The sequence below is a fragment of the Dichomitus squalens genome (genome assembly GCF_000275845.1).
Source record: "Dichomitus squalens LYAD-421 SS1 unplaced genomic scaffold DICSQscaffold_1, whole genome shotgun sequence".
Taxonomy (NCBI): domain Eukaryota; kingdom Fungi; phylum Basidiomycota; class Agaricomycetes; order Polyporales; family Polyporaceae; genus Dichomitus; species Dichomitus squalens.
Window position 1 is genome coordinate 1,459,358 of NW_006766883.1, and position 21,200 is coordinate 1,480,557.

Below are 21,200 nucleotides of genomic sequence, written 5' to 3' on the forward strand. Positions count from 1 at the left end.
CGATTACGGAGCGATTATATGACGATTATGAGATGCGATTTTGAGGACGATTCCGACACCGTAATCGCGATTTTGGCATAATCGCGTGTAATCGCGTAAGCTCCTCCGGAGGAGCTTATGCCCTCCATAATCGCGATTCTGCTTCTTGCGATTCTGTGTCAACCCCCTTCGTCTCACTTGTCTCCCCGTCTATAGCCCATACAAGACATATTTCGTGCGGATTTGAGTGACAAAATAGTTGCATAGGTACCCCATGAGGTAACTGTGACGAAACAACGACTTTCTACAGAAGATTTATACCCATATTGGCGATTTCGCCTCAAAATCGCTCGATTTCGGTGGGAAAAAATGCGGAGTCAATTGATAATGACCTTTTTGAATATGTAGCGTGTTCAAAGGCGCGTCAGAGCTCGAAACCAAAGGCAGACGTTGAGCAAATAGCTGAGAAAAGCAGAATCGCAGTACCAGAAATCGTGTTCATAATCGCTTTGCGACATGGGGTGGTCAGAGTACAGGTCGATTATGAGGTGATTAAGGCTCTCATAATCACTCCATAATCGCTCTCAGAATCGCCCCGTAATCGCGAACTCTGACCACCCCTATTATGAGATGCGATTTTGAGGACGATTCCGACGCCGTAATCGCGATTTTGGCATAATCGCGTGTAATCGCGTAAGCTCCTCCGGAGGAGCTTATGCCCTCCATAATCGCGATTCTGCTTCTTGCGATTCTGTGTCAACCCCCTTCGTCTCACTTGTCTCCCCGTCTATAGCCCATACAAGACATATTTCGTGCGGATTTGAGTGACAAAATAGTTGCATAAGTACCCCATGAGGTAACTGCGACGAAACAACGACTTTCTACAGAAGATTTATACCCATATTGGCAATTTCGCCTCAAAATCGCTCGATTTCGGTGGGAAAAAATGCCGAGTCAATTTATAATGACCTTTTTGAATATGTAGGGTGTTCAGGGGCGCGTCAGAGCTCGAAACCAAAGGCAGACGTTGAGCAGATAGCTGAGAAAAGCATAATCGCAGTACCAGAAATCGTTTTCATAATCGCTTTGCGACATGGGGTGGTCAGAGTACAGGTCGATTATGTTATGATTAAGGATCTCATAATCACTCCATAATCCCTCTCAGAATCGCCCCATAATCGCGAACTCTGACCACCCCTAATGCTCAATAGCTGTGTTACATAATCAGATCGCAGCCTCCCAGCGTCACCACTAGCTGATCAGAGTTGGATCCAGCCGGCAACGCGGAAACGACGATCCCTGGGCTGTCCTGTTGCACTCATGCCATGATCCCAGGAGGATTATGAGGCAGCTACTCAGCACCTCGGAGGTTTCGACCCTGCTATACCGAGATCATCCTCTTATTTCTTCGAAACGTTGATCTTCACCTCGCTGTGTCCGCCTAACCTGTCGTCAATATCGGACTGGACAAAGAAGTCGGACGGGAACGACATCTCGGGAGGTTTGACCCGCCGCTTCCATTTGCCTGCGTCAGAAATATCACTGGTACTGCTGTCCTGGGAATGCCGCTGGTGTCCCGCGTGAACCCGCTGAGGGATAGACCGTGAACTACGGAGCGACGATCTCCCACAGATGTAACTCCAGCTGTGATGACACTGCGGTTCGACACTGGCATCTGGTGCGAATCAAGTTACGAGGGACGGCATATATATATGTACTCAGACCTCTTTTCTGGAAAGATAGCAACATGTCCTGCCACACCTAACTCTCCTTCTACAGAACTCACTGCTGCGCACAGCTACCATGGACTCCGAGACGCAAGCTCCAGTTGCAATACAGTACGTTTTGATTGCTCGACAATTTTACCGTGGCCATTGACCAAATGCATTCTTACAGAGCGGCTTCAATATGGTTGAACAGATATCTGACTATCTTAGCACTGTGTCGGTCTGATATGTGCATTGTGAACAGGAGTTCTTCACTGACTCCAGAGCAGCGATACTATACTACGACTATCTATTGACCTTTGGCGACGAGGTTGGGCATTTTTGGGGAAAGGCCAAACTGTCTTTAGTCTCGGTGCTATTTGTGTTCAACCGATATCTCGGTCTCTTGGGACCTATTCCCGTCATTGCCGAATTCTTCATGGACTTGCCGCCATTAGTGAGTGGCATCTCAATGCTCAAACAAGGATGATATACCGAAATTATCACGTATAGCGGTCCGTTGATCTTGCTGTCGCCCAATTTCTCATGAACTAATATCGACGTAACGTGCACAGCTGCCGACAATTGCAGATGTACCACCAGTATTACGCGATTATCTGCCAGCTGACCGTAGGCAGTACGTTATACATCGCGTTGCTCGACTTTCATATCCACTGAGGACCGCTCAGTGATTCTCATTGCTCGTACTTATGCCCTATACAGCCGAAGTAGGCGAGTCTTGATAGGGCTGTTGACATTCGCAATACTCCTACTAGCAGTGAGTCGAATCCGAGTTTTGCTTCCTGCCATCACCTGAGGAGCCATCAGGCCACGATTGCTGCAGTTACTGCGAAGACGACCGTCGTCACCTCAAGCGCACCGCAACCTGAGACATCCATGGGATGCGATCTCTCTCTAACGTTTGCTCAGTAAGTGCGACCCCTTCTGATGATGCGGCCCTATTCCTGATTCAACTCGCAGAGGCCTCCGTAAGTTTGCGTCCCTACCTCAGGTACCGTCGCAGATTTGACAGGCCATGACAGGCAGTGCTGTAGGCTGGATAGCTATGCTCTGTCTGGATACAACCGTATTCAATCTCACACTTGCCAAGACTGCCCAAATGCGCGAATACATGCATCACGGGTTGTTTTCGGTTCTATTCCGCGACGGTGAGTTGTTGGATTCAGGAATGAACATTGAGTTGCCAGAGACGCGGAAACTCATCCAAGCTAAGGTGCCGTCTATTACGGGTGCGTACACATGGACGCCAGCCAGGATCCGATGGATTGACCTCTACGCCAGGGTGTTGGTGGTTGCGGGAGTTGCGAATTTACTCACGTTCTTGGTGAGATATACAATGGTCTTGGGTCGCTAGATTTCTCCACTAATTCGTCCCCATCGCAGGCACCCCACGTAAGTCTTTAGCCACCGCACCTGGACATTTAATCCTAAGCCGAGCAGATCACGGACGCGAACAGGGGACTCGCGACCACCTTGACGAATGCGTAAGCCGCTCCAACTCTTGTCGTAGAAGGCTGGCCGCCTTAGCCATTGACATGCACATGCGCTCGCGCAGCCTCTCCACCACCCTCATTTCGCGCATCTGCCTCAACATACGAGACCCAAATCTGCACGCCAACGCACATCTAGGTGATCAAATGCGAGCTTCGTCGACGTCGGGGATAGATGCAACGATCGCCTCGCAGCACATCCAGCTGGGCTATCTCCGGACCAGACCAACCCGGGAAACTGCAGACTATGCAGGGTGATAGCGTTTTCTTCGTGACATCTCGCGACTCCTTGACTTTACGAGGCCTCGAGCAGCGTCACATTCCGACGGGCTCAACACAGGGGGAGTTCAACCACTGTACACGGAGCGAGGCCTAGCGTATCGCTTGACCAATAGGTCTATGGAGGCGACCTGTGGCCGCGGGGGATCTCGGTCATATTCTGCGGTTTTAGCGAGGGACCTGTACATGTGTCCGTGGTAGATCCCAGGCGACTTTCATTGGCGACCACCTACATTTGGGAGACCTTGGTGTTATACTGGCTATACGACGTCTCTAATGATCAGTAGCCCTTTCGCGTCTATCGAGTGACAAGAGTCGATCGCATGCCAGGGGCGCATACAATGCCCCTTGATGCTGAGGGCAGCAGTGTGAGCCTCCGGTCGACATCCGCGAAGTCCTCCGATTGTGGTCGGATCGCAGTGCGTGGTGACCATCGAGCCAACAGCGTACCGCGTGGGCTTGTCATTCCTGCATCTCGCATCTCTTGGTCCCAGAGTCAGAGGCCTTGAGCCGGGGCTCGACCCGTTCCCTGGTCGCTCATGCGAACTATGGCAATCTAGTCTCTCATTTCTAACGGTTCGTAATAGTCTGTGCTCTTCCTGCCAAAACCCCACAGCCGTCCCAGGACCCCACGGCGCTCATTACCCGCCTTTTGGACCTCGCCGTTCTGCATCACCTGGTACCGCTTCCCCCTCCACTCCACCTCGTTCCCGAGTATGGCAGCAGTCCAGATGGGGAGTGCAAGCAGTTCGCGCAACGCCCATGCGCCAATAAACTGCCACCGCTTGTCCGCGGGCACGGGGTGTCCCGCCAGCGAGGCGCAGACGTCCAAGTCGACAAGCAGCCAAACGAGGAAGTGCACGGGGAGGAAGAGGAAGACGGGGAGGCCGGTGAGGTACTTCAGCCCGGCAGCGGCGAGGAACCCGACGAGGACCGACTCCGTGAGCGGCTCAACGAGCGTCGCAGCGAGGACCATGTGCTTGCGCACGCGCACCCAGCGGATGCGGCGCGCGACGTAGTCCAGGACGGACATGTCCCCGACCGCGTTCCTCGCGACGTCGCAGGACATGTCGTGCCCGAGGCCGAGCTCGTGCCACAGCGCGCTCGCTATCATGTTGTCCTCCGCCAGGAAGCGGCCGAACGCGGCGAGCCCGCGCTCGCCCGGCTGGCACCCCCCGCTCGCCGCGTCCGGTATGCGCCGGAGGGAGCCGTCGACGCGCTCGAGGTCGGACTTGCGGTAGAGGCAGGACTTGCCGACGACGCACGAGTCGACGGCGACGGTGTTGATGGCGATGTACATCTTGGCGTGGTTGGTGTTGAGGAAGGCCTCCTCGACGTACGAGCCGAGCGCGTAGTTGGTGACCCAGGCGAGGGGGACGTGGTGCACGACGCCGATGCGGCGCGGGCGGGCGGGGGCGGACGGCGGGGGGCTGAGGATGTCGACTGCGCGGGCGAGCGTGCCGCGGTCGACCATGACGTTCGAGTCCAGCACCCAGAGGATGTCGTGGGCGGCCTCGCGATAGCCGGTCATGAGGTTATTGACCTTGGGGTTCACGCCCACTGTCAACCCGCTCCCTTGACAAGGACGTCAGGAGGTAGTACTCGACCAATGTCGCATGACGACGTACCTATTGCGATGCGGGCGTCGACATGAGGGTATTTGGCCATGAGGTCTCGGACGACTGAGAGAGCCTGGTCATCCTCGTCGTCGACGCAGAAAAAGATTTCATAATTTGGGTACTCCTGAATGAACGTGGACTCTAGGTTCTCGTACAGGTTGGTATCCAAGCCTCTAAGGGGTCGTAGAATGGACACTCCGGGCACAGAGGACGCGGGTGCGGATGACAAGGGAGAACGCGGACGAAGTCGAAACCGCTTCCGACTAGGAGAATGAGCAATGTTGGACTCGAGAAGGACGGGAGACACTCACGCGGCTATGCAACCGATTAAACCAAAAGTGAAGAGGATGACATACCACGCAACGCTGACCGAAGCTAGAGAGAGCCTGAGGATATCCCGGGATTGGGGGTCGGCGGACATGGATCCAAGTTGAAGGCCTGATGCCTCGGAGGAGGCTGCCCTTGGCTGCGAAGGCCGGGGAGACTAGGCTGAGGCTGGTGCTGGACGATGTCGGAGTCGAAGCGACCGCAGTGCACGCGTTTCGGGCGACGGGCGGCCCGTCGGCCGCCACCCCAGCGTCGTCCGGCCAACTGATCCGCCGTCACGCGGTGACCACACGCGTTCACATTAGCGCCTGCCCACGCGACGCGTTCAACTTCCGTCATCCTCCCGCCAGGCTGCCCCGGACTCCCCTCCATGGTTCCACAAACCCTGCTGCAGACCCATCTAAGACCGCTACTCTGCGAGACATGGACTACTGGAAAACTCCGTTCAGAAGGGGAATAGAAAGCTTCCAGGCAGGAAAGTACGACCTGGCCATTGCTTCATTCTCCGAGGTGAGCTTGTCCACAATTCCAATCTTTTGCGCCTTCAACATGTAAGTTTCTAGTCCTTGAAACACGGGGGAGACCCTGGGACGATATGTGACTCTCGGGCAGCCGTTTATCAGAAAATGGGCAAACTGAAGGAGGCGTTACGAGACTCGAAGACGGTGATAGATTCCCAGCCTAGCCGTTGGCAGGTGAGTCGATCCCCGGGCTACATGAGATATCCAGTAACACCATGTCGCAGGGATATGCACGCTCCGCTCGTCTCTTTCACCACATCCGCAAGTTCGATGCTGCATCGCGTATGATCGACCTCGCTCTCGAACGCATCCCCTCCCATCAGTCCGCACGACGCGACGAAATGCTCGCGCTTCGGGGCGCAGTGGACTCCGCGCGTGAAGAGGCCACCAAGGAAGCTGCGAAGCTCGTGTCTCAACGAGCCTGCCATTTTGGCAAGCTTCCTGTGGAAATCGCGAACACTATATTCTCCTTCCTCCTCGCCGACGATCATGCCTATGTCGTTGTCCTTGCTCAGGTGTGCCAAAATTGGCGCTTCACAATCCTCGGCACCCCTGCTTTCTGGAGCATCCTTGTCCTTACGGAAAGACACCCGGCGCGTAAAATCAGAGTGTGGAAGGAGCGTTCCAAGAACCGGATACGAGAGCTAGCGTTGACCGAGGACTTTAGCTTGACGCCATCTGTCCTCGAGGAACTCCACAAGTTGTCTCTCAATTCCTTAGTCACGCTCAGACTAGACAACTTCCCAATCACCCATCTTCCTGCTAATCTACCATCCATTGGCGGCGCATGCCTGCAAGCTCTTCGTGGATTGCGCCGGGCAGACGTCACATTGCTGAAGGGGAGGCTGCAGTGGCATGGCAAGACGCCTGTCTTCTCTCCCTCTGTGCTCAACCTTAATTCTCGCACTGATCAGAAAGCTGATTGGACTGAGCTCTCGAACAGTCTCACGGATCTTGAGGAGGGCTACTTCTACGGCGCGTTCAGTCAGCGCGACTGGCATAATGCACTGTGGCTCTTTCATCGTAACGTCAACTTGGCTCATCTTGAAATCCGTTCATGGTACCCCGTCACGACACTTCCTCCTCCCACCGAGAGAGAACTACCCCCTACGATCCTTTTCCCCAAACTCACCTCCCTGAAAATCTCATTGTCTCTTCCGGGCGCCCTACTGGCACGCCTTGCGTTTCCGTCTCTCACGACTCTGGAGATCTCTGGTTGTCCCCCTCCTAGTGTCGACCACGCTCTGCGACATCTCGCGGACGGCAATGCCCCGAAGCTCACGTCACTCGCGATACGGAATTCGACCTGCGACCCGCAACTCATGATCCGCGTCCTGGCCGCGACGCCGTTGCTGGAAACCCTCGAGCTCTGCTATATCAGCACCGTGAAGGCCGTTCTCGAAGCCCTCACGCGCGTACCAGATCCCCAGCCTGTCGACACGGGAGCACCGCACGAGGTTTCCACGGGCGTTTTATGTCCCGTCCTTCGCCATCTCGACTGCTCCCGTAATGACGCTGTCAGCGGCGGGGAGCTCGTCCGTCTAGTCAAGATGCGCATCGCGGAGGCTGAGAAGTGCGCTGCGCGCGAGAGAGATGATCCTGGGCAGTCTGGCGTCACGCGCGTGCAGCCCCTCCAAACCCTGATCGCCGACGGCTGTCCAAACCTGGACTCAGACGTGCTGCCGTGGCTACGGGAGAAGGTCCCCTCGGTCAGTTGCGTCTATATGACAAAGAAGGCCGCTGCGTGGAAGCGGTAAGACGGTTTCTCGCGGATGGGAACGGTGGCGCTGGTACGACATATTGCCGGTCGCTGAACGTACGACTGTGCTGACGAGTCAAAGTGAAATGTATTGTATTCGCTAGCGACGAGGCTCCTGAGACCCCGGCGTGGTCTATTGCAGCTCTGTGAGCCCGAAGAGCTCTACTGTGTTCTTCCATGCCTTCTCTGTGACCTTCTCGAACGGGACGCCTTCGGTAAGCCGATGGATTACCCATGCCACGCCGCCGATCGCGGTCGGTTCGTTTCGGCCCTTCACGGGTCTGCCGTACACAAAGGACTCGGGCTTCGTGGCCTGCGGAAAATACAGCGAGCCCAGAGAAGGTGGGAGACTCGCGAGGTGGGGCTTGGACGCGTGGGTAGATGTCAAAGAGCACCACGGTGCATCTGCGCAGATCGTATGTTGAAGGACACAGACGCCGAGGAGGCGACGGACTTGCCTGTCTCGAACATGATCCACTGGGGGCGGATGCTCTTGGCGGTAGCAAGATTCTCCTCGGTCTTCATGCTACACCCGTTGACGCTGTAATTGTTTGTGAGTGCAGGAGCCTCTGGTAGTTCGCAGAAGGCCACCTACCCTATGTGGAATCCCATGTCCATCTGTCGAACTACCGTCAGCGGCTGGCGAAGATATGATCGCAGGAACATACGAGTTCCTTGGCTTCCTCGGGGGTTCCGGTGAAGCTGTGCACAACTCCTCCTTTGCCACCAACTTCTTTGCCGCCGTCCTTGTCATATCCTTCTTCGCGGAGGATTTGGACAAAGTCTTGGTGTGCGGCACGAGAGTGCAAGAACAGTGGAAGGTGGTACTCTTTCGCTAGTGATAGTTGCGAACCTAGTGGAAGCGACGAGAGCAAGCAAGTTTGGATGTGAGCCTCGGGCATCGAGGAGCAGAGAACTAGCCCTACGAAAATGACGACGTTGGACCTCCCGTGATGCGAAGTGTGTACGATCGTAGTCTGCAGTAGAGGCCGTCAACTCCGTGCTATCGACGAAGGCGCACTTAGTGGTCATGATGTACCTAGGCCGCACTCGCCTACTGCGACGACCCTGCCCTTCCCAGTCAGGTTCGCGGCGATTAGCTTGTCAAGTTCTTCCAAGTATGCTGCAGGGCCTCCACGGAAATCATCGAACTGCTTCGATCGGGTTGGATGACAGCCAACAGTGGCATAGAATCCTAACTGGCTAGCTAGCTCCAATGCCTCCTTGGATTCATGTAGGCTGCCACCGGTGATGATCATGCTCTTAACACCCGCCGCTCGCGAGCGTTCAATCATGGCGTCCAGGTCGTCTGCATTACACGGGCTATTAGTTATGCGCCGCACCCAAGATTGAAGACGCCACGGCCCCCGTATTCTATCGACTCACCTTCGTGTTTGCGTTTGCCATGGTGGTACCCCCGGAAAACAGGATCGGTCAAGTTTACTGCACGCAGAATCAATCGAAATGTCTCGGCGGTGCTGATCGTACTTTATACACAGACGACTGCTCACCTGCGATATCTGCAACGCCGATAGGCGAATAATCAGACACTGGTACACGAACGGCATGCAGTATCTCCGCCACAGGGCGTACCGATGTATCGGTGATTGCTTGGGGCACTCGTTTGTTCGGGTGGTCTCGCGGCGATGACTGTCACTGGCATGATCTCAGAGGCGCTTCTTATTAGGCTCCTTGGTCGTGGTGTGATAGATTGTGGCACTGGTAGAGAGTCGAAGATGTGTCTTCGCACTTGAGGACAGCAGAAAGGACGCACGAGGAGCCTCGGGGATAAGTAAGACGTCGACATCCACTCGGCCACGTTAGGACAGCGCTCAACCGGGAGTTGGCGCACTGGGCATTACTTTCATAGGTAGGACGCCTTACCAGCCATTCGACCACGGAGTAACCTCAGCGTTCATGCATTGTGAGCGCATATACCAGAGCAAACGGTGATCCTCAGCGTAGCACTGGTGTCGAATGAACGATGTGAACACCTTCCCGAAAAAGTCGGAATATCACATGAGTGCGGCACGGCCGGTCTCTCTCGCGTCCGCCCCCACCGCTCGTCGTGACGTTCAAGATCCGGAACAAGCTTTTTACGCTCAGGCTAGGGCCGCACAATGCACGTCTGCTGACCGTTGGGGCGATCGCTGCCGGTCATACTGCTTATAGCGTCTCCGAGGGTGCGCTCGGACGATTCTCGATAATTACCCCGCGCTCGAGCTGCTGCCCCCCAGGTTCCTCCTAAACCCCTCCTTACGCTCAGACGAACGACATGGCCGTAGAACGCGTCAAACAGGTCGCCTCTCACCTGGGCTTTGGGTCCGCGAAGGGTCGCGACGCGCTGTTGCGTAAGTCACCGGACGACGTGGTCATCACGCTGGCCATTCGGTCCCCACTGTGCAAGGCGAAGAAGGGTGGATTCAAGGACACGAAGTGAGTGCGCGCATATTGGCAACTCGTTCAGGACAGGCCTAAATGCTACTATGCAGGAGCGACGAGATCCTCTACGAGATCTTTAAGGTCAGAACCGACGGGGCGGCACGTTTGACTTCGCAAGCTCATCTTCAGCTTTACCCATAGCAAACCATTGCCCGGTCTTCCATCGACCCCAAGCTGATCCAAGATGTAACCGTCGGTACCGTTCTCACAGCGGGCGCACCCTACCAGGCTCGTAATGCTGCATTGGCTGCGGGCATCCCGGACACCACCCCGCTACAGACCGTCAACCGCTGGTGCTCTTCTGGATTGATGGCCGTCACCGACATCTCCAACAAGATAAAGACCGGACAGATCGAAATTGGGCTTGCAGTTGGCATGGAGAGCATGACAGACAAGTACGTCCGCCTGCGATGTCGAAGTCTATCTCAGCGCTCAACGTCTGCATGGCAGTCCCGACCGAGGAGGGCCTCCTATGAGCGATGTCGTGAAAGCAAGCCAGCTTGCTCGCGACGCTGCCATGCCTATGGGCTGGACGTCCGAGAACGTCGCTGAAGACTTCAACATCTCTCGGGAGGACATGGACGAATTCGCCGCGCTTTCCTTCCAACGCGCCGAGAGGGCAGAGAAGGAGGGCATCTTCGCAGCAGAGATTGTGCCCTTCACGGCGTACGTCAAAGATCCTGCGACTGGCGAGCGCACGACCAGGATCATCACGAAGGACGACGGCATCCGCTATGGGACGACAAAGGAAGGCCTGCTGAAGGTGAAACCGGCTTTCCCTCAATGGGGAAAGGGGCACACGACTGGCGGAAATGCGAGTCAGATCACCGATGGCGCCGCTGCGGTCCTGCTCATGACAAGGAGGAAGGCAGAAGAGCTTGGTTTGAAGATCCTTGCTAAGCATGTCACCACATCCGTCACAGGTCTGGCGCCTCGCATCATGGGTATTGGCCCGTCAATCGCTATCCCTATGGTCCTGGAGGCAACCGGCCTGACAAAGGACGACGTGGATTTGTTTGAGGTATATTTTCCCGAGCATTGTCATCGGAAACACGTTTGACTGGAACTATGCGACAGATCAATGAGGCCTTCGCGTCGATGTATGTCTATTGCGTACGGAAACTCGGTCTGGACATCAACAAAGTAAACGTCCACGGCGGTGCGATTGCCCTGGGACATCCCTTAGATAAGTTGCTGCTCTTCTACGCTTGCCACCGTCATGCTGACAATAGATGGGGTTCCTCTACGCTGTACGGGTGCCCGCCAGATCGCTACAGGTCTTAACGCGCTTTCGCGGCGGAACGGCAAAGTGAGCGCATCTTGATATGACTGCTTTGTTCCGTGCGCTGATGTTCCCCTCAAAGATTTTGGTGACTTCCATGTGTATCGGCACCGGCATGGGTGCCGCCGCGGTATTTGTCGCCGAGTGATATATATGGCGCGGCCGCCTTCTGTAGTGTCACTCTGACCGTCTGGGACGCAGTGTTGTCGAAAGTTTAGTCGCGCACTGGTGTATCACGACTGCTTGTTGCTATTGGCTTGAGAACGTCAGAAAGTGTACCTATCCAAGACTTACATTAAGACTTTCCACGATATATGCTACAGAGGCGTTGTTGGACTGCTGGCAGGGAGTTTGACACCACCCTAAATATAGAGGAAGGACAGCAGCAAACTGCTCAGCTAGGTGGTATCAAAGACGGTCAGGCCAGAGAACAGGCGTGGGCCTGCGCGAGTCGTTGTCGTTACGGAGGGAGGGAGTGAGGCCCAGTGAAAACCCCGCCTATTGCCAAAGATTGCTGGCTATTGCCGTCTGATGCCGTCTTTTCGGAGCGATTTGGATGACAGCTCGGCGTCTAAAATGGCTCGTTTCATACATCGATTGGCTCGTTTTATATATACAATGGGCCGTTCTATATGTACAATGGGCCGTTTGACGTCGATCGATAGTATTAAACCGGTGTCCGATGTATATATACTGTTCCATCCACATCTATTACATATATGCCTCCCTGTGTGCCGACCGACGGTTATCCTACCATATCCATTCTTACGATCTCGTCCCCAGCTCCTTCGTCCATGACGCCATCGGTGTTCGCAATGCTCTATATATAGTGGGCGAAAGCCGTCCTCCCATCTCTGCGCCCTTTCTTCCCTCCTTTCACCATCCCTTTCTGTCCTCGGTACTCTCATTCACCGTGAGCCTCGCTAACAGGTAGGGTATCGCTGTCTGTACACGTCAACACAGGTGAGTGGGTTACTCGCTGTCACACAGCATACAGGTAAGTCGTGCGGGTGCAGCAACGCAGTAGGTTAGAGCACGTCGTGGTAGGTCACTGTACGCGGGCTTGGCACAATGCGCGGGCGCGGGGAGTAGCGTATTATTATGTAATGCGAAATTTGTATCGTAGAGTAACCACCCATAAATATATATATCCGTTCATGCTCGATCTGGTGCCCTAGCGCAACGAGCCCCAACTGTATAGGACTGTTGCACTCTGTTCCTATATTTTTGCCAGGTGTTCAATAGAGTGGAACATACAGATATCGGGCGAAAAATATGCAAATAGACGGAGACAGACGGGAAAAGACGACGAACGGCAAATAGCTTTTTGTGTGCATATGGACAGATATATATGCATTCACCTACATACATGTGGATATCTGACTACTTCTGCCTTTTGGGCGGACTGAAACGGGCCGAAAAAGATGAGAATCGTGAGCAACAGGGAAGGTTCTCACTGGGAGTGAGGGACGAACGGGAGACGTGCTGATCGGCTTGTGTCTCACGCCGCTTGTCCTGCCCGTCCTCGGCAGGCGCCGGCACATTATATGTCCTTCAGCTATTCTTGTCTTCTTTACGTTCTCTCGAGCCCACTGGGCCTGCGGCGCCATGGCTTCCAATTACTCCTACAACCCTACATACAATCACAGCAACGCCTCCAACATCCACCAGGCCTCCCCCTACGGCTCGGGTGACCCATACTACAATGAGTCTACCGGCTTCATCACCCCTGCCAAGCCCAAGAAGGGCACCAGCAAGTGGGTGAAGATAGGTATCCCCGTTGCCATCCTTGTCATTGCCGCCGCCGTTGTTGGTGTCGTCCTCGGCATTCGTGCCCACAACAAGTCATCCTCGGCGTCGAGCAAGTCAGGAAGCTCCGGCTCCAACTCTGCATCCGGGGCGCAGAATGATATTGGCATCTTCGCCACTGGGACGGATAGCCTGTACATGCTTCCGCTATACCCCTCCACGGTATGTTGACTCCGCCATCCACTATCGCGCTGGGGCATTCATTTACACTTGGCTATGTGTTGTCAGACGAACACGGCGCTCTACACTACCCCGACGTTTAATGCCGCCAGCAAAGCAAAAGCTACATGGCCCTCCGATCCCTTCCAGCCAGCGAGCCCGTCTGCTACTCAGGTCCGGACCGATCGCCCTCGCCTCATCGCCCCCGCGTACAAGTGGGCGGCACTCCCAAACATGATTGCCAACGACCCTTACCTCAAATCTTGGAACGATACCATCTTCAGCAATGCGTCCACGTACTATGACCTTCCTGTCGTCCAGTACTTCATGGATGGCGACAGTGGTATCCTCGACAACGCGCGTGAGGTGAAGATGAGGGTCAAGGCCTTCTCCTACGTCTACCGCCTGACGAATGACACCAAGTGGGTTGACCGTGCATTCAAGGAGCTCCAGGTATGTCGGCTTCTCACAGTGCCGGAGTCTCATCCCTTATCTGGACATGTCTCCCAGAATGCTGCCGGAAACGGCACCACGCCTTTTGGCCCCGACGGGACAGACAAGTGGAACCCCACCCACTTCCTCGATACCGCTGAGTTCAGCGCTGCATTCGGTTACGCGTACGACTGGCTCTACGACATTCTCACCGACGAGCAGAAGAGCCAGATCCGGACGTCCCTTATCTACTACGGCCTCGGTCGGGGACTTGTCGCGTACAACAACACCGACCTCCGTTATACGGGCTGGTGGTCGCAGAACATCTACGGTAATTGGAACTGCGTTTGCAACAGTGGTCTCACCATCGGTGCGCTAGCAATCCTCGGCGACGATGACACTGGTACAGCCGAGCAGATCCTCGCTCTCACTGTCGACAATGCGAATCAAAACTGTGCATTGGCCGTTTCTCCCGATGGCAGCTGGTCCGAGACAGCGAACTACTGGTACTTCGGTACCACTGGGCACGCTGAGATGGCGGCTAGCCTTAAGACCGCGACCGGCTCTGACTACGGCCTTCTCGACGTCAACCCCAGCTTCTCCCTCACCGGTCTCTTCCACATGTACATCACTGGTCCTGGTTCGCTGTTCGCCTGGGGTGACCACGGCCCGAACAAGTTCTCGACCACTGCGAACGCCATGTTCCTCTACGGTGACCATTACAATCACCCCGAATACGTCCTGTTCCAGCGAGATCAGCACGACGCTGCCGAGCCTTGGAGCATGTTCTGGTACGATTCGACTGTCTCCGGCGCGTTTTGGGATGGTCTTGCCCTCGACCACTTCTTTACCAACAACACCGACCAGTGGGCATCGATGCGCTCGTCGTGGACCGACGAGAACGCGTTGTACGTCGGTATCAAGGCTGGCACACTCCAGGGCCACCAGACGCATAATGACCTTGACGCGGGTGATTTTGTCCTCGACGCGATGGGCACGCGCTGGGCGGGCGAGCTCGGTTCCGGTGACTACCGCTCGACGGGCTACTTCAGCAATGACACCCAGGAGAGCAACCGTTGGTTGTACTACCGCAAACGTACCGAGGGTCAGAACACGATCCTCGTCAACCAGGCGAACCAGCTGGTCACGGCTCAGCCTGTCATCCTGCAGAACGCGAGCTCGGGCACCGTTCAGGGCTCGAGCACCGTACTCAATCTCCAGAAGGACGACACTGCGCTCTTCACTGCCGACCTTACGTCCGCCTACGACAGTGTGTAAGTTCCCCGTTTCTTTGTACGTCGTGTACCTCGGGCTGAGCATCGACCACAGGACCTCGTTCAAGCGAGGTGTTCGTCTCCTGAACGGCCGCAAGCAGGTGCTCCTCCAAGACGACATCAACGCGTCTGGCACCATCATGTGGCGCATGCACACGAACGCGACGGTGTCCGTCTCCGGCACGAGCGCGACGCTGAAGATCGACGACAAGACTCTCATCATGTCGATCCTGAATCCCCCAGACGGTGTCACCATCACCACTGGGCCTGCGAAACGCTTCGACAACGACCCGCCGCTGCCGGCGGGCATGACGGACCAGGACAACCCGACGGTGACTGTGGTCATGATCAACCTCCCGGCCGGGACGTACAGCTTGCAGGTGTTGTTCAACCCTCAGTGGGATGGGATGTCGTCGAGCGACTTTGTGACCCCGCCGTCGGTCCCCATTGACCAGTGGACGCTGACGAGCCACAACTGATCGATGGGGTGCAGCTATATTGTTGTGTTGTCGGCGAGGGCTATCATCAGTGATGGACTGTTCCGTACTCGTTACTTGTATCTCTGTCTCGATTTGAATGCTCTTTGCTTTGGACCCCTGTTGAGTAGGGGTGTTTACTAGTCTGGTAATGGAAGGAGGTGATAATTGAATACGAGGTGTGAGTGCGTGTGAGATGGAAGACGCTGCGACAGAAGCTGTGCGAGGCTCGGTGGCAGACAGACAAGGCCGAGGGCGGTGATTGGCTGGCGGGGGATGGATTGGCGCTGGTTACCTTGGCATCCGGGCCATCCGTGCTGGGGGAGCATTCTGCTTGTCTCCTGCCGCGCTCTAGTACGCCCCTTGGCCTCAGCCATCCTCCGCTCATTTCAGTTTTCCCTCCTTCGTCAGCAAACAAAACCATCGTCTTCACGGGGACGCCCACCCACGTCCAGTGCGTTCGTCTTCCTGCTCTCTACCACCCCACCTCCTCTGTCCCACCGCCCGGGCTGGTCTCGGAACCTTCGTTCGTCTCTACCCCCTGTCGCACTTCTGGGACAGCTCCTGAAAAACAGAGCAGCGCGGTGACTGACGACGTTCCTCTCGTCCACAGCGTCCCGTACCCCCCCGTTCTCCCTTCCGATTTGAACATAGCAGTCATGTTTGCCCGCAAGAGCAAGGTCGCTCTCACACTCTTTTGCCTCGTCGTCGCCCTGGGCTTGGCCACCACATCCGAGGCGAATTCACTCGTTCACTCCCCTCGCGACCATGCCGACCTCAACCGCATGATCAAGAAGCGGGCTCCTCAGATCGATATCTTCCCTACCGGCCCCATCATTGGTGCCGAGGGCACCCCAACCGCGTCCGCTTCGACCGACACGGCCTCCGCTACCTCGGCCACCTCTGCGTCCACGACGAGCACAGGCGCCGCATCTGTCACCACTGGCTCGTCCACTTCGGGCACTGCCTCGGCGACCGGTGCTACCGATTCTGTGAGTACAGCAAGAATGGAAGCGATGATTGGGGGCTGACAATCTACGGGATGTTTTTACAAGGCTTCGGTCACCGGCTCTTCGACGTCGGCGTCGTCCTCGAGCACTACGTCGAGCTCTTCCTCGTCCTCCGCTACTTCAAGCTCGTCCTCGTCAAGCTCTTCGAGCACGTCCTCGTCTTCCTCGAGCACGACCGACTCGCAGACTAGTACCAGCGCAACCAGCACTCCCACTGCGGATGCTGCAACCGATACCCTGCCGTCGTCCACCCGTACTGCTACCAGAATCGTCACGGCTTCGACTTCTGACCAGCCCACCGGCTCTGCCGGTGCCTCTGTCTCCAGTGGCATCAACTCGAATAACGGAAGCCACATCACTCGCACGACGCTCACCGTGATCATCGTCATCGCCGCGTCGATCGGTTTCATCGCCCTTGCGTGGACCCTCTTCCGCAAGTGGAAGCTTAGGCCGTCCTCCAACTTTGACGACCGCATGCAGCCCATCGACTGGCAGCCTACTGGTCCCGAAGAGTCTGGCCTCCCCACCGTTCGCCGCGTCAACTCGACCGCTTCCCACGGTTCGTTCCAGTCCTCGGGCCACGGCCATGGCGGCCTCGACCCGCTCCCCGAGCACGACTTCACTGCTGGCCCTACTGCCCTTGCGCCTGTCGGTGGCTACGCTGACCTCCAGCGTGGCCCGAGCCCGCAGCCGATGGCTCAGCTCCAGCGTGGCCCTAGCGCGACGCGTGCTGACTACTCGGCGTACGACTACAACAATGGCGTGCGGTACTAAGCCTCTGAGGCCTGCAGCGTAGTTATCCTGTCCATGCGTCGTGATATGATGTAGCTGGTCGCAGCGCGAACCTAGACGTTGTATGGATAACAGTGGATTGCGCTCACAACGATACCTGTTCCTTATGATCAATGCACGCGGGGCCTGTCTTGAGCTACAGCTTCCACACGCACGGGCCCCGACGCTTGCTCCCGTTACCCCTGCTGCTACCCTCTCGCCCCGTCGATATTCTTCAGTCCCGTTTCCCGGTCTGTCTCGATACTTTACTACCGTCTCGTTTAACCCGGTCTTTCACCCGTGCCGGAGAAGTGCGCGATCGATCGAGACGTGTACCTTCTGCCCCATTTCCGCTGGACGCTTCAACCCTTTCCCCTTGATACCGTGTCCGCGTTTAATTCGTACGACGAAACGGTAGTCCGTTGCTCTCCCCCCTTCTTGCTCGTCGATGATTTATGTTTATGTGCGTATCGTGACGACTTGGCAAGACAGTGCGTCGACCCACCGTCAGGCCCGCGTGGTGTGATGGCTATGTCTGACTGGCCGAGTTCACTTCTGTTCCCACTCGTTCTCAACAGAAGGGGATCGTTGGGGTGATGTGGCTCCGTATCGCGTTCACATTTAGTGTCTGGGAAGACGGCAATGATTGTGGGACTGCACTAGCGCCAGCCCAGTATAGCTGTACGGCACTAGAGCCTCGATAATGATAATGATAGTTGAGCTGGGGCCAGCGAGGGCTAGCAGGGCCTGGTCCTTCCGGGGAAGAGTCAGGTACACCGGATGTTGACGTTGCTTCATACAGATAATCCCAAACCGAGCCACTACAGTACAGATAAGGATTCTATGATACACACAGTGGTCTGCTCCCTGCTTTGCACATATGTTTAGCCACTCCGCATGCGCCATCAAATTTGCTTGCAAAGGGGATCCTCTTCAAGATCCTTCGTCGTCGTCCTGATCGTCCAGAACCAGCGCCCGAAATCTGCCGCCCTCGCTGGCAATCTGGTGCCGAATCCCTCCCCCCGTCGCAGGGTCCTCCTCACCTTCCGAGACCTCTTCTGCACTGCCGTCGAAAGATGAACCGGCCTCGTCCTCGGACCCGGCCGGACGCGCTTGCGCGTCGTCGTCACTCTCACGATCACTCTCTTCGTCCATGCCGCGGTCGTGCGCGATCCAGATGCCCGCGCCGACGTTGTCCTGATGCTTGGTGATCGTCTCGAGATCCGTGCCGGGCGGCCAGAATGCCCAGCGTATCCTCCCATCGGCGATGGCGGCGAGAACTATAACGGAAGGGAAGGGGAACCACACACAGAATTGACGGCAGTGCGCAGTTGCGACCGGGGAGATAGCGAGAGGGATGGTCACAAGGTTCGACGCGGTCCATGGATCAGCCAAAACGACAAGTCGCACCGTGTCGTGAATGCACACGAAGACATGCGAGGAAGAGCCGGACGTGAGCGGATCGCTGTCGGCGGTGATCTGAGCAAGGAAGGTTCACGTACTGGCGTTCCCGGCGCGGTTCACGTCTGGCCGCCCCGCCTGCGCGGTCATCCAGCCCTTCTTGTTCGCGTACGCGGTGAGGATGTCCATCGCCGTCCATACGACCTCCTTCGGCTGTGCTTTCGGTGGTTCACCATCTCTCCAGGTAAAGATGTCTTCGCGCCAAGTGCGCTTGTCCTCGGGGGCGGCCGAGGGAGGGCTCGGGTGAGCGAGTCCGAGGACCTTTTCGAGCGGGATGAGGCGCGCGGCGTGGTATATGCAAAGGGGGATGGCCGAGACGCGTGAGATGGGGAGGATCCCGCTCAGGACCTGGATAGGCGGGGTGGGGAAGTTCTTGTGTCAGCGTTCCTTCCTTCCGGCTAGGTTTGACATAGGAAGCAAACCCACCTGGGTTTCCATTGGGACATAGTTCGGTATGACCAGGCCAGGGCAGTCTACGAGCCGGACCTCGGAGGTCCAGAAGAGCGTCTGGAAATGCTTTGTCTGGAGAACAGTACATGCAGTGAGACATTCGGACATTCGAGCCTTGCCTGACAGCCCAAATGTGTGTCGTACCTTCCCAGGCGTCCGAGAAACCCTGACCTTCTGAGTGCCGAAGAGAGCATTCAAGAGCGAGGACTTGCCCACGTTGGGCTGACCTGCTCGACACATGCGCATTAGTCATGAGACGACGCATCGGCCCCAGGTCAGCCCCTGAACTTGCCAATAAGCCCGATAGTCAAGAATTCGGGATCGGAGTCGTCGTCCTCTTCGTGTCCCTCGGAACCAACTCCGTTTTCTAGGGGCGGCTTGGTAGGCTTTGGGTCGGCCGCACCACCTACCACGGTCCCAACCTGCCCTCCACGTGCCCTGAGGACGGCGTCCCAATCGACTGAGGATCTCATCCTCGGCCTCCAGCGAGCGAGTCGCTCAGGATTGCTCTTGATTTCCGGGGGCGGCTCGAGTAGCTCGGCATGCGTTTCTCGTAACGCGTTCACCAGCGTTTCCCGGAATGCAGACGGGAGGTGGGGCGCGTACATTTTTCTGCCGCTAGAGGACCCTTCTCCCGCATGCTTCTCCACGTAGGATTCTACCTGTACGATGCGCATATCCGGGTAGAGCGCGTTGAGGTGCTTTGTCCATGCCGCCACGCGGTCTGGGCCGGAGATATCGACCTTGGTGAGGACCAAGATCGTTCGAATCCGAGACGCGTGCGGAAGGCTGGAAAGATACGAGGGCAGCGCGGGTGGAAAGTGGAGGATCGGGCAGCGCGAGTCGAGGAGGATTAGCAGTATCTGCGAGATTTCCGTGACGCGCCATCTATGGACGAGCAGTTGTCAGTGTCATTGATGGTCACATTCCTGCGAGCATTAGAATGGAGGAAAACGCACAGCTGCCGCCAAACTTCGAGGTTATGCTCGTACGACGTGGGGGCGCGGGGCATCGCGTCAGTTGCCGCCTCTGGTATTCTGTCCAAGACTCTGTCAGGTGCGCCGGGTACAGATGAGGTCTGGGGTGCATCATCATCGCTGCTGGCGTTGCACCACGCGTTCACCGCAGCGTCAGTCTGTGCGAGCCATTTCTTGAAGAGGCCTTCCTCGTTCGCTTCGACTTCCTTCTTGGACATGTCATATCGCCATTTCGGACGCCGCGGGCAAGTGAGCTCCCCAGCGGTCCGTCCGCCGTCAGCGCTTGTGATCTGTTTGTCAACATCCGGGAGGATCGCGAGTTCGGGAGGAATTGGACGTGTGAGAGGGAGCTTGTAAGCCAGAACCCTTGTTTTCTCCAGGAATGCCGGGGGGAGTTTCACGAACGAGGACTCGAGGCGACGGGTGGATTCTGCAGCGGTGGCGCGTGTGGTTGAGCCAATGGACTGTCCTGTGGGTCCTTTGCGGCCTTTCCTGTGCTGATCTGGTTTGGATGGCGGTGGAGGAGGGATGTCGCCACGCTTGACGGCGCGCTTGAGGCGGAGCTGCTCCCTGCGCTTCTTCGGGGAGCAGGGCTTGCGTCTCTGCATTCTTGTGTCTGATACCGATCGCGAACGTTGTGGAGCGGAGGGAGTGCGAGCCGTGTGGACGTCGATGAGAGACAGACAACAGGTCGCGTTGGACTAGCTGAGCGCTCCCCCTCGTTTGGTGACTCAATCCTTCGCGGCTCCGTCTGAGGCACCTTCCTCCCTCAGCCTGCCGCAACATCGTGCACACCAGATCTCGCCAGTTTGGCTTTCTACCGCATTTCAAGCCACCAGATTCTACGTAGATCTGCACGATCAGGTCTGCCACCGGCCTGCCACCAGGCATGCAGGGGTGTGCACGTGGCTCGTACCTCAGCCACGCTCGCCGCATGAGTATCTCGCCGGGTGCGG

General features: G+C 56.5%; 7 protein-coding genes across 7 annotated transcripts; 4 read left to right on the forward strand and 3 right to left on the reverse strand.

Moving 5' to 3' along the window:
• Positions 1–1,782: 1,782 nt before the first annotated feature.
• Positions 1,783–3,454, forward strand: DICSQDRAFT_142453 (uncharacterized protein; the record flags this gene model as incomplete). The annotated part of the gene is made up of 11 exons (XM_007360303.1): positions 1,783–1,817; positions 1,876–1,922; positions 1,976–2,142; positions 2,199–2,200; positions 2,261–2,322; positions 2,375–2,463; positions 2,514–2,614; positions 2,733–2,854; positions 2,957–3,030; positions 3,147–3,190; positions 3,262–3,454. The coding sequence occupies 11 exons, from the start codon at positions 1,783–1,785 to the stop codon at positions 3,452–3,454; spliced, it is 936 nt and encodes a 311-aa protein (XP_007360365.1).
• A 577-nt stretch (positions 3,455–4,031) lies between these two features.
• Positions 4,032–5,515, reverse strand: DICSQDRAFT_48123 (uncharacterized protein; the record flags this gene model as incomplete). Its single annotated transcript, XM_007359880.1, has 3 exons — positions 4,032–5,050; positions 5,083–5,357; positions 5,406–5,515. 3 exons carry the CDS (start codon positions 5,513–5,515, stop codon positions 4,032–4,034), a joined length of 1,404 nt encoding a protein of 467 aa, XP_007359942.1.
• A 361-nt stretch (positions 5,516–5,876) lies between these two features.
• On the reverse strand, positions 5,877–9,364 carry DICSQDRAFT_176635 (Mg-dependent DNase; the record flags this gene model as incomplete). Its single annotated transcript, XM_007360304.1, has 11 exons — positions 5,877–5,931; positions 5,985–6,116; positions 6,167–8,106; positions 8,160–8,242; positions 8,297–8,319; positions 8,370–8,554; positions 8,628–8,678; positions 8,741–9,010; positions 9,088–9,144; positions 9,213–9,221; positions 9,295–9,364. 9 exons carry the CDS (start codon positions 9,362–9,364, stop codon positions 7,835–7,837), a joined length of 1,020 nt encoding a protein of 339 aa, XP_007360366.1. The 3' UTR covers positions 5,877–5,931; positions 5,985–6,116; positions 6,167–7,834.
• A 612-nt stretch (positions 9,365–9,976) lies between these two features.
• Positions 9,977–11,573, forward strand: DICSQDRAFT_164728 (3-ketoacyl-CoA thiolase; the record flags this gene model as incomplete). Its single annotated transcript, XM_007360305.1, has 7 exons — positions 9,977–10,137; positions 10,194–10,224; positions 10,285–10,538; positions 10,594–11,164; positions 11,221–11,302; positions 11,376–11,452; positions 11,508–11,573. The coding sequence occupies 7 exons, from the start codon at positions 9,977–9,979 to the stop codon at positions 11,571–11,573; spliced, it is 1,242 nt and encodes a 413-aa protein (XP_007360367.1).
• Positions 11,574–12,994: 1,421 nt separating this feature from the next.
• On the forward strand, positions 12,995–15,746 carry DICSQDRAFT_95739 (uncharacterized protein). Its single transcript, XM_007360306.1, has 4 exons — positions 12,995–13,396; positions 13,463–13,846; positions 13,904–15,099; positions 15,155–15,746. Exons 1-4 carry the CDS (start codon positions 13,034–13,036, stop codon positions 15,576–15,578), a joined length of 2,367 nt encoding a protein of 788 aa, XP_007360368.1. The 5' UTR covers positions 12,995–13,033; the 3' UTR covers positions 15,579–15,746.
• Positions 15,747–15,920: 174 nt separating this feature from the next.
• Positions 15,921–17,907, forward strand: DICSQDRAFT_158543 (uncharacterized protein). Its single transcript, XM_007360307.1, has 3 exons — positions 15,921–16,029; positions 16,189–16,567; positions 16,631–17,907. Exons 2-3 carry the CDS (start codon positions 16,235–16,237, stop codon positions 17,357–17,359), a joined length of 1,062 nt encoding a protein of 353 aa, XP_007360369.1. The 5' UTR covers positions 15,921–16,029; positions 16,189–16,234; the 3' UTR covers positions 17,360–17,907.
• A 237-nt stretch (positions 17,908–18,144) lies between these two features.
• DICSQDRAFT_131163 (P-loop containing nucleoside triphosphate hydrolase protein) lies at positions 18,145–20,903 on the reverse strand. The gene is made up of 5 exons (XM_007360308.1): positions 20,227–20,903; positions 19,560–20,155; positions 19,412–19,494; positions 19,244–19,339; positions 18,145–19,165 (listed from the first exon to the last, which is right to left on the reverse strand). Exons 1-5 carry the CDS (start codon positions 20,850–20,852, stop codon positions 18,851–18,853), a joined length of 1,716 nt encoding a protein of 571 aa, XP_007360370.1. The 5' UTR covers positions 20,853–20,903; the 3' UTR covers positions 18,145–18,850.
• Between the last annotated feature and the right edge of the window lie 297 nt (positions 20,904–21,200).